The 12,257-nt window shown below is 48.3% G+C and overlaps 1 protein-coding gene across 3 annotated transcripts in view; it reads right to left on the bottom strand.

Moving 5' to 3' along the window:
* Window positions 1-330: 330 nt before the first annotated feature.
* Window positions 331-12,257, bottom strand: part of Pomt2 (protein O-mannosyltransferase 2) — a 52,766-nt gene continuing 40,839 nt past the window's right edge. Inside the window, exons 16-21 of one of the 3 annotated variants that reach the window (XM_008839999.2) lie at window positions 3,382-3,453; window positions 3,016-3,075; window positions 2,818-2,923; window positions 1,851-1,991; window positions 1,557-1,671; window positions 331-809 (exon numbers count right to left, since the gene is read on the bottom strand). In XM_008839999.2, coding sequence (XP_008838221.1) covers window positions 704-809; window positions 1,557-1,671; window positions 1,851-1,991; window positions 2,818-2,923; window positions 3,016-3,075; window positions 3,382-3,453 — 600 coding nt within the window. In that variant the 3' untranslated portion in view covers window positions 331-703. The remainder of the gene's footprint in view (window positions 810-1,556; window positions 1,672-1,850; window positions 1,992-2,817; window positions 2,924-3,015; window positions 3,076-3,381; window positions 3,454-12,257) is intronic. The other 2 variants (XM_029567002.1, XM_017799881.2) reach the window with 2 other exon arrangements.

Here is a 12,257-nt window from a genome sequence, read left to right as displayed (position 1 = left end):
GCTTTGATAGTTCCACCTGCCATGCCTTTATAATACCCCAGGGGAAGGTCAACACTCTCAGCCCTCCAGGAGATTGGACATTTTTTTTTTTCTTTTGGTTTGTTGTTGTTTGTTTTGTTTTGTTTTGAGAGAGTGTCTCCCTATAGTCCCAGTTGATCTGGAACTCGTTATGTAGACCAGGCTGGCCTTGATCTCACAGAGATTCACCCACCTCTGCCTCCTAAGTGCTGGAATTAAAGGTGTGTGCACTTAGAATTAGTTCAGAGAATTTCTTACAAACTTATAAACCCCAACTAAGCCAAAACCAATGTGAAAAGATACCAGAGAATATTACTGTAACCTTGGACCATTTCTGAAGAGTTTATGACACTTAGCTGTCCACAGCTACACAGTCTACATTCTACAGGGGATCAGACAAATGTACCCTCCTACACTCACACCTGCTTTCCTTGTGTTGCACCCTCAGGGAACTGGCCCCGAGTGGTGCTGTAGGTAGTGTCCTCTGGAAGTGCCTCAGACAGGACTGTGGTTCTTTAGTGTTGAGTTAAATCCAGGTTTGCTTCTAGAGTTTGGTCTTGGAGGCAGGAGAATGTTTTGGGCTCCTCAGGCAGCTCCCCTAGAGCTGGAAGGGTCCAGGGTCTGGCTCCATAGCTGAATGTCCCTGGACAACTTCTGGATCCAGGCTGGGATCTTGGCAATGGCCTCAAAAGTCCCATGATTCCAGCCACCTTAGTCCTGACATTGGACTCTCTGGTTCCTGGGCTAGGGGACCAACCATCCCATAAGCCAGAGGGTGAAAGAGGTAGAAACTGTGAAAGTAAGAGAGAGGCGGTCAGCATCCCGGGGCCGCTTGCAGCTCCCACTGCAGGGGCTCATCGCTCAGGCTCCACTAACATGGCCCAATCTGTCTGTCCATCCATCCATTCAAGTCCCCCATGTGGACCTACTTGACTTCAACAACACTGACTGAATGACAAAGAAGAAAAGGGCTTGCCCCAATAGGCCTAGGACAGGGACCCATCTAGGGCTCTGGCCATGGCATGTGTGGCCCAGAGTGTTTGCTAACAAGTAAATTTAACCCATTTCAGCAGGCAAGTGCTTATGGGTCACAGGCACCACAATGGCCAGGGAACTCTTACAGGGGATCTGTGAGACTTGCCAGATGTGGAGGAAAAGGCAGCTTCCAAACAACTGTCTCCTGACAGCAATTCTGAGCCACACTCCCATATCCCCATCTTCTCCCTCAACCCATTGAGAGTTGTTCCAACAGGGAATCACTGTGACAAGAAAAGGGTACCCTTCCAGGTATGCTGGGATCGTGTCAAAGCTGGGAACCACTGTCAAAGGAGAGATGATGATGAGTCCCTGCTCCTGCCTGACTGCACATTAGGGTCACCTCGAGCCTTTAATAATTGTGATTGGCAAGGCTGTCCTGGGCCCAACTGACTCAACCTTTGCGAATGGAGTCCAGCCCTGCAAGTCCTTAAAGGCATTATAGGGACTCTTAAAATGTACCCAGAGCCCAAGCTGGAGGGCCATGTAAGGCAGATGTGCACCTGTAGGCAGTTCCCAGGAGCAGGCTCAGGATTCCCACGGAGTGTATACTGCTGGCCAAGGGAGAGGAGGCCAAGCCCCAAGCACAGAGTCGCAGGAGGGTATCCCAAAGGATGCCTATAGAGAACAGAAGACCTGGCACCAGTCTATCAGGACAATCCCTGTGGATTCCACAGGAAGGAGCCACCCTAGCCAAGGTCTAGTCTCAGCCAGGTTCTCAGGGCGGTCTCTACCTTCTTTCCCACCTCACCTCCCACTGCATTATTTCCCCAGGGCAGGTGGGCAGCAGTGCTGACCTGTCAACATGCTGGAGAAGAGCATGGCGGGGAAGTAGTGATGGAAGTAGAGGATCCGGCCCATTAGGAAGAATGGGAAGTAATGGAGCATCCAGCCCAGCAGCAGCTGGCCACCTCCTCGCAGCAGCACCTGTGTTAGCCCTGGCCCCAAACAGCATAGCCCAGTCAAGAGGCAGAGCCTAGGCTCCAGTCCAGCCCTGCTGCTGTCTTTCTGTGTGACTCTGAATAAGTCACACCATCTCACTGGGCCTTCCTTTCCTCATGTAGATCACCCTAAACCCATGGCAACTAGAAGATAGGAGCCACCAGGTCTCCAGAGCCCCTGGTCAGTACCCAGCCTGGCAGGAGGCACACACAGACAGCTGTCTTCCCTGTCTCTACCATCCACATCTTTGCTACCAGAGACCTTCCCAGCAGTGAGATCAAAAAGAAGGATAGGTGGGGAGAGGTGTCTCGGACTAGGACTGTTCAAACATGGAGTTGCAGGGACTGAAAGGGTCTACAGGGATGTCTCAGATGTTGTTGTCCATGCCTAGAAGCTAAAGTAACCAGGAAGAACCCACTGCCAAGGCCTGGAGGAGGTACCTTTCTTCCCCACTAGAGGACAGAGCCATGGAATAAAGGGGGCAGATGAGAAGAGGGGCCATTCTAGCTATAAGATGAAAGAGAAGTTTCTGAAGTCAAGACTGCTGGGGTTTGTGCCTTGGTTCCATCACTACTGGCTACGTGGCAAGCTCCTGTCTCAGTTTCCTTGGTTTCCTAATGTACACAAAGGAGGTGACGACACTACCTACAGGGCTGTTGGGAAGAGGCAAAGTGTTGAACCTGCTATAAGGTACAGGGTGACTGTGGGCTTTCAAAGCAAAGGAATGGGAATGTACGGGATGGAGGTGACAAAGGGAGCAGGTAGACCCTCCCAGCACAAGCCAGCTGCAAGAACAGGGCAGGGACAGCTCAGGGGTCTGACCTTCCAGCTCTGCAGGTAGCTGTACCCCTCTCTGCATGACGATAGCAAGGGTGCTCCCTAAGAGGAGGTAGAGGGCGATGCTCACCAGATTTAGCCACCAGACCACCTGTACAAGAAGGAGAGGTGGGGATGAGAGGATGGCCACAGCTTCCATAGGCAGATTCTCAGGCCTGAGCATTCACAACTTGGGATACTCACTGGGTTGCCGAGCAGATAGACTCGGAAGTCTGTGTCATTGGCCCCTGAGAAGCGCAGGCCCTGTGGAGCAGAGGATACCCTTCTGATCCAAGGCTCAGCTCATCCTCAGCCACCCCCATTCAAGGGATAGGAAGATGAGACACCTTTCACAGGCAAGCAGCCTGGACAGAGGCTCAGAATGTGAACATTTTACATGTGGTCTCTTGGAAGGGGGAATCAGAATCAGGCAGTAAACAGAGTCCCTTTCCTGGCCAGCATGCCTAGGTGAGGCCTCTCCTTGCTACCCAGCATACTCCAGCCCCATACAGCCTCAATGGGCTCTTTCTTGGTTCTGTTTCCTGGAGGAGCTCTAGCCTTGGGCCCTACCTGATAGTTGATAGGCCAGTGCCAGGGTTTGGATGTGAACTCATTGTCCTTGGGTTTGAGGCCATTGTTTCCCTATAAGAAAGTAGAAAAGAAAAGCTAGTCAAGAAAGAGATCTAGCTAGCTAATATATGCATGAGGCTCAGTCATCTGATACCCAGACAAGTGTCGAGAGAAACCTGATGACCCCCTCCTTGGCACAGAACAATCAGGTTCCCATTTGTAGCCACTGTCCACCTGCCTATAAAACTGCCTTATCCTCCCAGACAAACAGGCCTTCACTCCACCAGAAACAGCCTACTCAGCCCCTCTACGCTAGAGAGAAAGAAAAGGAAGGTATGAGGGACTTGTTCCCACTGGGAATAAAATCCGTACCCATCTGCCAAGCCAAGGCCAGTGTTAAAAGGGTGTGTGGGGAAGGATAAAACCAGACCTTACTTAACTCCAAATAGAAGAACAGAGACTCAGGGGTGTCTGGACTCCTCAGAAAAGGTTACTTTAGGTGAATACATCTCAATAGTTTTTTCATTACTACCACACACATACCCAGGACCTTTTAGACATTATTGTTCTAAGTGCCTTTCATGGTATTTTAATATTATAGCCACATTTTACACTCTCTCTGTCTGTCTCTCTGAGTCTCTCTCTCTCTTTCTCTCTCTCTCTGAATACCTATGAAAGGTTAAGGGTTTTTGTTTTTGTCCCCTCCAAGAATACATCTCATCTGGGAAAGAAATCATTCCCAATGAAAAATTTAATTTGAAGGACCTGAACTTAGGTAAGACTATGCAGTAATTTGTCTCACATGGCAAAATCAGGTGCTTGTTAGAACAGGAAGGACTAGAGTCAGGATCCTGGACACTAGCTCCAGGACCTGGGCTAGTCCTGTCATCAGTACAAACTAGGAACTGCTGTGAATTTGGGGTATCATTGCTACTACTGACATTTTGTGTTACACAACTTTGCTGTGGATTGTGCTGTGTATTAGGAATGTTTAGCACCTAGCATCTACTTGTCGGATAACAGTAGAGCCCTCATGCCTCACCCTTCAGCTCTGCCAGCCCAAAATTTCTCCAGGCATTGTTAAATATGCTCTCAGAGGCAAAATTAGTCTCAATTGAGAACCACTGACTTACCCAAGAAAGATCCAGAAGGTCTTATTCAGTGACTTACTACCTAGGGGCCTTACTAATCCAACAAAGTGAGGGCTTGGGAATATCTGGTTTGCAAGCCTCAGTATGGCAGTGGGTTACTTGTGTAAGGTCCAAAAGTACCACTGGAATGTGTGTATGTGGGGTAGGGGCATGCAAAAGGGACCAGCTACACAGTCCTTGAATCACTAAGGCTATTTGAAGGGCCTTAGAATGAGGAATAAACTTTCCTGGGCCCTGGGAGTTGCTGAGGAAAACCAATGCTTTAAAACAAATCCAGTTCAGTTCAAACTCAGGGATTTCAGCCTAAATGGTAAAAGGCTACAGGAATCCTATTTACAAAACCCAACTTAGAGAAATCCAGCTCATTTACAAACCAAGAGATAGAAAGTGGGAGACCCTTAACCAACAGAAGGCTGTGTGTGTGTGTATGTGTGTGTGTTTGTGTTTGCACACATGCATGTATATATGCTATTCTCAATGCTAAATCTAGATGGCTCATTCCACCTAACTTTGCCAGGCAAGAAGCTTAGATTTCAACTCACAGACACAAACATATATACACCCCAATGTCTATATGTCCACAGACTGGATTCAATGTTTTCTTCTCTCTCTTCTCTCTCTCTCTCTCTCTCTCTCTCTCTCTCTCTCTCCTCTCTCCCCTCTGGATTCAATGTTTTCTCCTTTCTCTCTCCTCCCCTCTCCCCTCTCCCTCCCTCTCTCTTCCTGACTCTGATAGAGAGCTCCTGTTCATCCCCGTTTCTTCTTTGTCTCTACCTTAGACAATAGAAGAACAAACTCTAGACTCACCCAGTCTTAAAATTCTACTCAGACTCAGATTGATATTCTGAGTGACAGGCACATATTCAAAAGAACCATGTCATCAGGCTACAGTGACAGCTACAAGCACAGAGACAGAGAAGAAGTGACCCAGAGATTGTTTAATGTCAACTCGTCACCTTCTAATGTGGAAAACTGACAAAATCTGAATTTTTAAAGTTTAATCTGATGAAATAAATCAACTATATTTTCTAAGTACTGCTTATATAATCACTTCCAGGTTAAGTCTATTTAACAGTGACTCATAGGGGAACAGGATCAACTACTACCTCTCCCTGCAGCACTATGGGTAGCTGACAGTCACCTATCTGGCCTGAGACACAGTGGTTCTTGAACATCAATTCTGTAGGACTCAGGTTCCCACAGCCAGAGCAAGGGGGTCTTCCACCAGACATCAAGTGCAGTAAGGTCTCCCCCATTCAAATGGCAAATTTAAGCCAGTGGGTAGACTCTTCTCGATTTAAAATTTTTGTCTCTCAACTTACCTTAGACCTTTGATGCTATGACTTTTGTCAGCTACCAACAACAGAGGACAAATAATGAGTCTTAGGAACCCTTCAGTAAGAATCAACCACATAGTAGGGCTGAAGAGATGGCTCAGCAGTTAAGAGCACTGACTGCTCTTGCAGGGGACCTGGATTTGATTCCCAGCACCCACATGGCGGCTACAAACTGTCCTTAACTCCAGTTCCAGGGGAATCTGAAGCCCTCTTCTGACCTCCGTGGCATTGCTCAACATGGGTGCACTCACATACATGCAGATAATACACTCATACCCATAAAACAAAAATAATAAATAAAATATATTTTAAAAAAAAGAATCAACCACATAGTTTCTGCCTAGGAACAGGAGTGGGCTCATGGCTGTGGTTTTATGGTATGTGTGAACAATATACTCAAATCAACTACTCATCCTAACTGGTCCTATGTTGGGATAAGTCAACAGTGCTTGGAATGTAGAGCATGGCCACCAGGCCAGATACCTCCTAGTGAGGACAGCAGGAAGCTGGCCTGCTCCATTCTAGATACACTGTCTCTTACCCAACAACCCCCAAGCAAAACTATTAAGCTTATAATCCTTTAATCCTAACCGGGTCCCTTGTAGATTATGTGACCAGAGGACAGAACAAAGGCCACGTAGCCTTAGTAGCCCCCTCCTTCCCCCTACCTGCTGGCCTACCAGAAAATCCAACCCTGCCTCTTTGCCTGCAAAACTTTCCTATATAAACATCTGCTTCAGCCATAATAAACGAGATGTCCACTGACACAGCCTCCCAGGTGTTTTCTTCCGTCATACTCGCTGCCACCCAACCCCACCTGTCTCTCCTCGCCCCAACTTCCCATGACAGGGGCTGGTGCACAACGGCCTCCCAGTAGCAGTGGGGTTTGGGGGGTGCTGACAGCTGGTGCCGAACGTGGGGCTCAAGACAGGCTCTCCAGGATGCGCAGGAGAAGGGTGAGTACTCCCCAACAGAGAGACATCAGCTGCTAAGCCTTGGCCATCCCACTCTCTGAGGATCGGCATTCTCTTCTTTCTTCCTTTTTACTTTTGGTTTGCACCTTCACGAGAGACTGTTCAAGATGAAAGAGCAACTGAGGCTTTCTGATCAGGGCCACTCCCTGATGTTAGCTGAAGGCTCCTAGTCCTCTAAACAGACCCCCGAATGCCCGCCCGGGGGGTCGGTAAAGACCTCCTATCTATATGTCTCTCTACTACAAAATCCGGTAACACAATGACCAGTTAAAAGCTTTTAGAGGAGTCGCTGGTTCTCTGAAATTTGTGGTCAGGCTTGAGCTCTGGACTAGTTAGGAAATCTCCCATAACCTCTGGGTCCCGGGAACATTCCACTAGGACTCAGCATTTCACCCTCCTTTCCTTTTCTATCATGGGCAACACCCCTGGAAACTTGAGGGATCCCCAAATCAGGGGCTCCCAGGCTCTTCTTAAATGTAGAGGAGTTAAACTCTCTCAGAGTTTAACTCACCCCTTAAACTTGCCCCTTGGATGGCCTCCAGGGACCCCTATGACTCAGAAGCCTGGACCAGAGTAGCCTACCTGGCCAGACAGGGGAGATCGAAGATGGCTCCTGCCCCCAATTCCTCCCCATCATTGTGGCCATCAGACAATGCATAGCCCCCCCCCACAATATCAGAGAAGGCTCCCCCTTGTCCCAACCCTCCCAAGGACTCAGATGAGGAATGCCCAGAACATTGCCCCATGGCCAACCTGGCATCCCTGAAACAGACCATAGAAAGTATCAGAAGAGTTAGCTAACTTTAAAATGGAACCCTCACACCTCTACCCCACCTCTGCCTTTGCCTCCCTACCCACACAAGGAAGCTGGGGACAAAGACCCCAAAACTCCCCCTAGGGAGAAACCCCAGCCTACTCCCACAGCCCCACCAAAACCTGCCCCTTCAGCTACCCAACAGCTCTGTAATATCAGGGACACCCAAAACCTAGAATATCAGGCCCTATCGGTTAACCTGGTCCCCACCTTTCGCAGGCCCCTACAATGGTACCCATACTCAGCAGGAGACCCTAAGGAACTCTGACAAGCTGTACACTAGGATAGCGTATATGCCCCCTGGACAAAAAATATCCTCCTTGGCTTCAATGCCACCTTAAATATGGCTCAAGTTTGGTGAGACATCAACAGGGCGTCTCTGCCTGGCCCCCTCTTCTTAAAATGGGAGGCCCTTTTCCATGATGAGTATATCCACAACACTGCAGAAATGCTGAGCAAGCTGTTATCATTTGGAACTTTGATGCCCTCTTTGGTCAGGGCAACTGGGCCACAGGAGCCCAGCAGGTGGGATTCCCACCTGGGTAATTATGATCAGGTGCACCTTTGCGCCTTGCAGGCCTGGGAGCGTATTACCCCTCCTTCTGGCCCTACCTCTGAATCATCCTTCATGTTCCTCCAGCAAAAACCCGAAGAATCCCTTGCTGACTTTACACTCAGGTCCAAAACTAGCACAGATAGAAAAATTTCTGACCCTACAAGAGACATCCTACTCCACAATATTGTTTGGGATGGGATGACCTCTGAATGTAAACAGGCCTGTCAAGGCTTAAAGGAGAAACATTACAATAAATGGATTGTGGCCACCCAAGATATAGGCATGGGCACTCATAAGGCCACACCCATAACCCAGGCTTTCTCAGCTGCCTTAAAACAAGAAGGTAAATGCTTTAAATGCGGAGATAGGGGACATTGGAAGAATGAATGCCCTCAAGATAACACCCAAACTAAAACAAATGAAGCCCCTGAGACAATCTGCCCTCGCTGCAGAAAAGGATTTCCATTGGAAACGCGACTGCCATTCCAAATACAATAAAGAAGGAAAGCCACTCCCACCTTTAAACTTCTCTCAGGGCAGACTCCTAAGGTCTGAACCTTATGAACCTCCACCATATTAGAGAAAACTCACCCCCAAATAGTTATCAAATTAGGGGGGAAGCCCTTCAAATGCCTCATCAACACAGGGGCTGATAAGACTATCATTAGGAGACAGGAAGCCCCCCCAACATGGTCCTTACTACCAGGCCCCAAGTTAGTGGGGGTTGGCGGCACCTCCCAGGCCTTCATCACTAAAGAAACCCTCACATGGGAGGACCCTGATGGAATCAAAGGCCACATCCACCCTTTGGTTGCTGATGTGGCTACTAACCTACTAGGAAGAGACCTCCTCGGAGCTCTCGATGTAATTATCACCATCAGAGATGAGGGTCCTTCAATGGACCCCAGTGACCCGTCTGACTCATGGCCCTTTTGCCCATTCACTGATCACCCCCAACTGTAATGGCCACCGTTATCAAACTCCCTGCCTAGAATGGAACTCTGATGATCTGGGTAAACAGTGGCCACCCTCTAGGAAGAGATTACTAATCATTAAAAAACTTGTTAAAGAACAATTACAATTAGGACATATCCGGCCTTCCTACAGCCCATGGAACACCCCCATCTTCACGATAAGAAAAAGCTCAGGGGGATGGTGCTTATTACAAGACCTAAGAGCCACCAATAAAACCATGCAAATTTGGGGCTCCCCTCAACGCGGACTCCCCCTGGTCTCAGCCATTCCTGCAAATACGTCTTTGTTATCCATCAATATCAAGGATTGTTTCTTCTCCATTCCATTACACACAAGAGAGTATAAGAGATTTGCCTTCTCTGTCCCTGTAATCAATAGTTCTGGACCTACAAAAAGATATGAATGGACTGTTCACCCCCAAGGAACAGCTAACAGCCCCACCATTTGCCAAGAAGTGACTGCTTCTGCCTTAAAACCCCATATTAAAAAGGGACTCCATGTTTACCATTACATGGACAACATCCTTGCCTGGTATGAACCCCCTCTACCCTTACCAGACCTCAGGGATCAATTAATATCCTCCCTAGAGGCATCTGGCTTTAAAATCACTCCTACAAAGATTCAGCTCATCCCGCCCATAAAATTTCTAGGCACTGAAATTTCCCTAACAACCATCCAGCCACTAAAACCTGTCCTTTCCTTCCCTTCCCAACTTACCCTGGCTTCCTTACGGAGTGACCTAGGGAGCCTCAACTGGCTCAGGCCTTGGCTCTCACTCTCTACAGACACCTTTCAACCCCTCTTCAACCTCCTAAAAGGGGACAAACACCCTTCATCCAAACGCTCATTCACATTGGAAGCCAACAGGGCATTAGCAGCCATCAACAAATCCTTTCAAGAGATGACCCTATAGCGCTATAAGCCCTCCTCCCCGGTCCACCTCCTGATTTTCAATGGGATTAAAGGCATGCGCCACCACGCCTGGCCCTTGTCTGGTATTTTCTTCTAGGAGTTTCCCAGTTTTAAATCTTACGTAGGTTGTTGGTGATTCCTCCCCAACCCTCATTGGGGGCTCTCCATCAACCTCAAGGAGTCTTTGAATGGCTTCACACCCCTATTGGCAATGCCCCTCGCTTATTAACTGAAATGGACGCTTTGGCTAACATGATATGCCAAGGAAGAAATCATTCCTTACAAACCTTAGGGAAAGAACCTGACAAAATCATCACCCCCTTTTCCCTCTCTAATGTCCAGTGGCTGATCCATAATCACCCCCAGATAGCTGTTAGCCTAATGGGATTTCCAGGACAAATAGACAAATCACTTTCCCAGAGATAATTGGATTGCTGCCCTACCCTCCCTCTTCTGGCCCTCCCCATCTGTTCTCCCAAAGCCCTTTGGAGGAAGCCATTACAATCTTCACTGACGGGGGCTCCTGGGGAGCTGCCACTGTCCTCTCTAAGGATGCCACCCAACCACCCACTGTCCTCTTCCAAAACCTTCCTTAGTTCCCCCCAATATAAAGAATTATATGCAGTCTACCTTGCCCTAAAGGAGGTTCATGAGCCTGCCAGCCTATTTTCTGATAGCATTTATGTCACTAAACTTCTCCCCTGGATCTTGCAATCTTTTGTTAAACTGAACCCAAACCCCTTATGCCCCTTGCTCATTTCCATATCCACCCTTTTAGAAGGACGTAAACAGCCCTTCCATATCCAACATATCTGTTCCCACAGCCCCTTGCCAGGACCTCTTATGGAAGGCAATGCCCTCGCTGACCACATTGCCCCCCATGGGGACTTCCATTCTACCCTTACATAAGCTAAAAGGTTTCACGCTCTTACCCATACAAACCTCAAAGGCCTTCAAGCCCGATTCCCTAACACCCCTAGAGCCCACCTAAAACGGATCCTAAAAACATGCTCCTCTTGTGCCTCATTAATACATACCTCTGCATTGCAAACTCTGGGTACCAACCCCCGTGGCCTGAAGGCAAACACCCTCTGGCAAATTGACATTACTCATGTCCCCCAATTTGGCCGCCAAAAATTTGTTTTTGTTACAGTGGACACATTCCAAATTCATTTGGGCCACCGCACAAACTCAAGAAAATTAAAAAAAACATTGCCCACATGCTCATGACATTTGCCATTATGGGCCTCCCTCGACAGATAAAAACTGACAATGGCCCGGCCTTTGTCAGCTCAACCTTTAAAGCCTTCTGCTCCCACTGGGACATATCCCACCATACAGGAATCCCCTATAATCCCCAAGGACAAGGAATTATCTAAAGAACCCACCAAACCTTAAAAAACCAACTCACAAAACAAAAGGGAGGTAATTACCCTCCCAACATACAACTGTCTATGGCACTAGCTACCTTAAATTTATTCAACATTTCAAAAAATTCAACAGAACCCACCATAGTCCTCCACTGGAAAAAACCGGAACCCTCCCACAGATAATGGTGAGATGGAAGGACCCTCTGAATGGACTCTGGAAGGGTCCTGACCCATTGCTAACAACGGGAAGGGGCTTTGCGTTTTTCCCCAGGATCAACCAAGGCCTATTTGGGTCCCTGCCAGAAATGTCCAACATCTCCCAGCCGACCAAGAAAATGGCCAGACTCTCCCTGACAGAAACAAAGCAACGCAGGAGAAAATGTCACCCAAGGACAGCACACAATGTCACATGGTGGGATGTCTATGACCTGGTTTCACAAGCCCAAGCGGCCTGCCCCCAAAATGCCTCGCTCTCGGTCATTCTCATGGTCGTTCTGGTTATACACCATTCTAACTCTGCTTCAGCCCAGACAGTACTCAGATGGCGGTTCTTGGTCAGGGAAACCTATGAAAAGGCTAACCAAGTCATTGGCACTGCGGACTGCCCCTTAGAGGGGTGCCAAACGGCTGTAACTATCCCCATTCAGCCCTGCTCCGCCTCCAAGCAAATTGGATGCTTATGCATGCTTTCCTTTTAGAAATCTGGGTGACTGCCTACAAGACAAAGACATCTATGGCGGTTGTCGATACCGGTCTTGTCGCACAGAAAAAACCCGAAAACAAATAC

Source organism: Nannospalax galili, unplaced genomic scaffold (genome assembly GCF_000622305.1).
Source record: "Nannospalax galili isolate Female #2095 unplaced genomic scaffold, S.galili_v1.0 scaffold330, whole genome shotgun sequence".
NCBI lineage: Eukaryota > Metazoa > Chordata > Mammalia > Rodentia > Spalacidae > Nannospalax > Nannospalax galili.
This window is presented reverse-complemented; position numbering and strand designations above follow the sequence as displayed.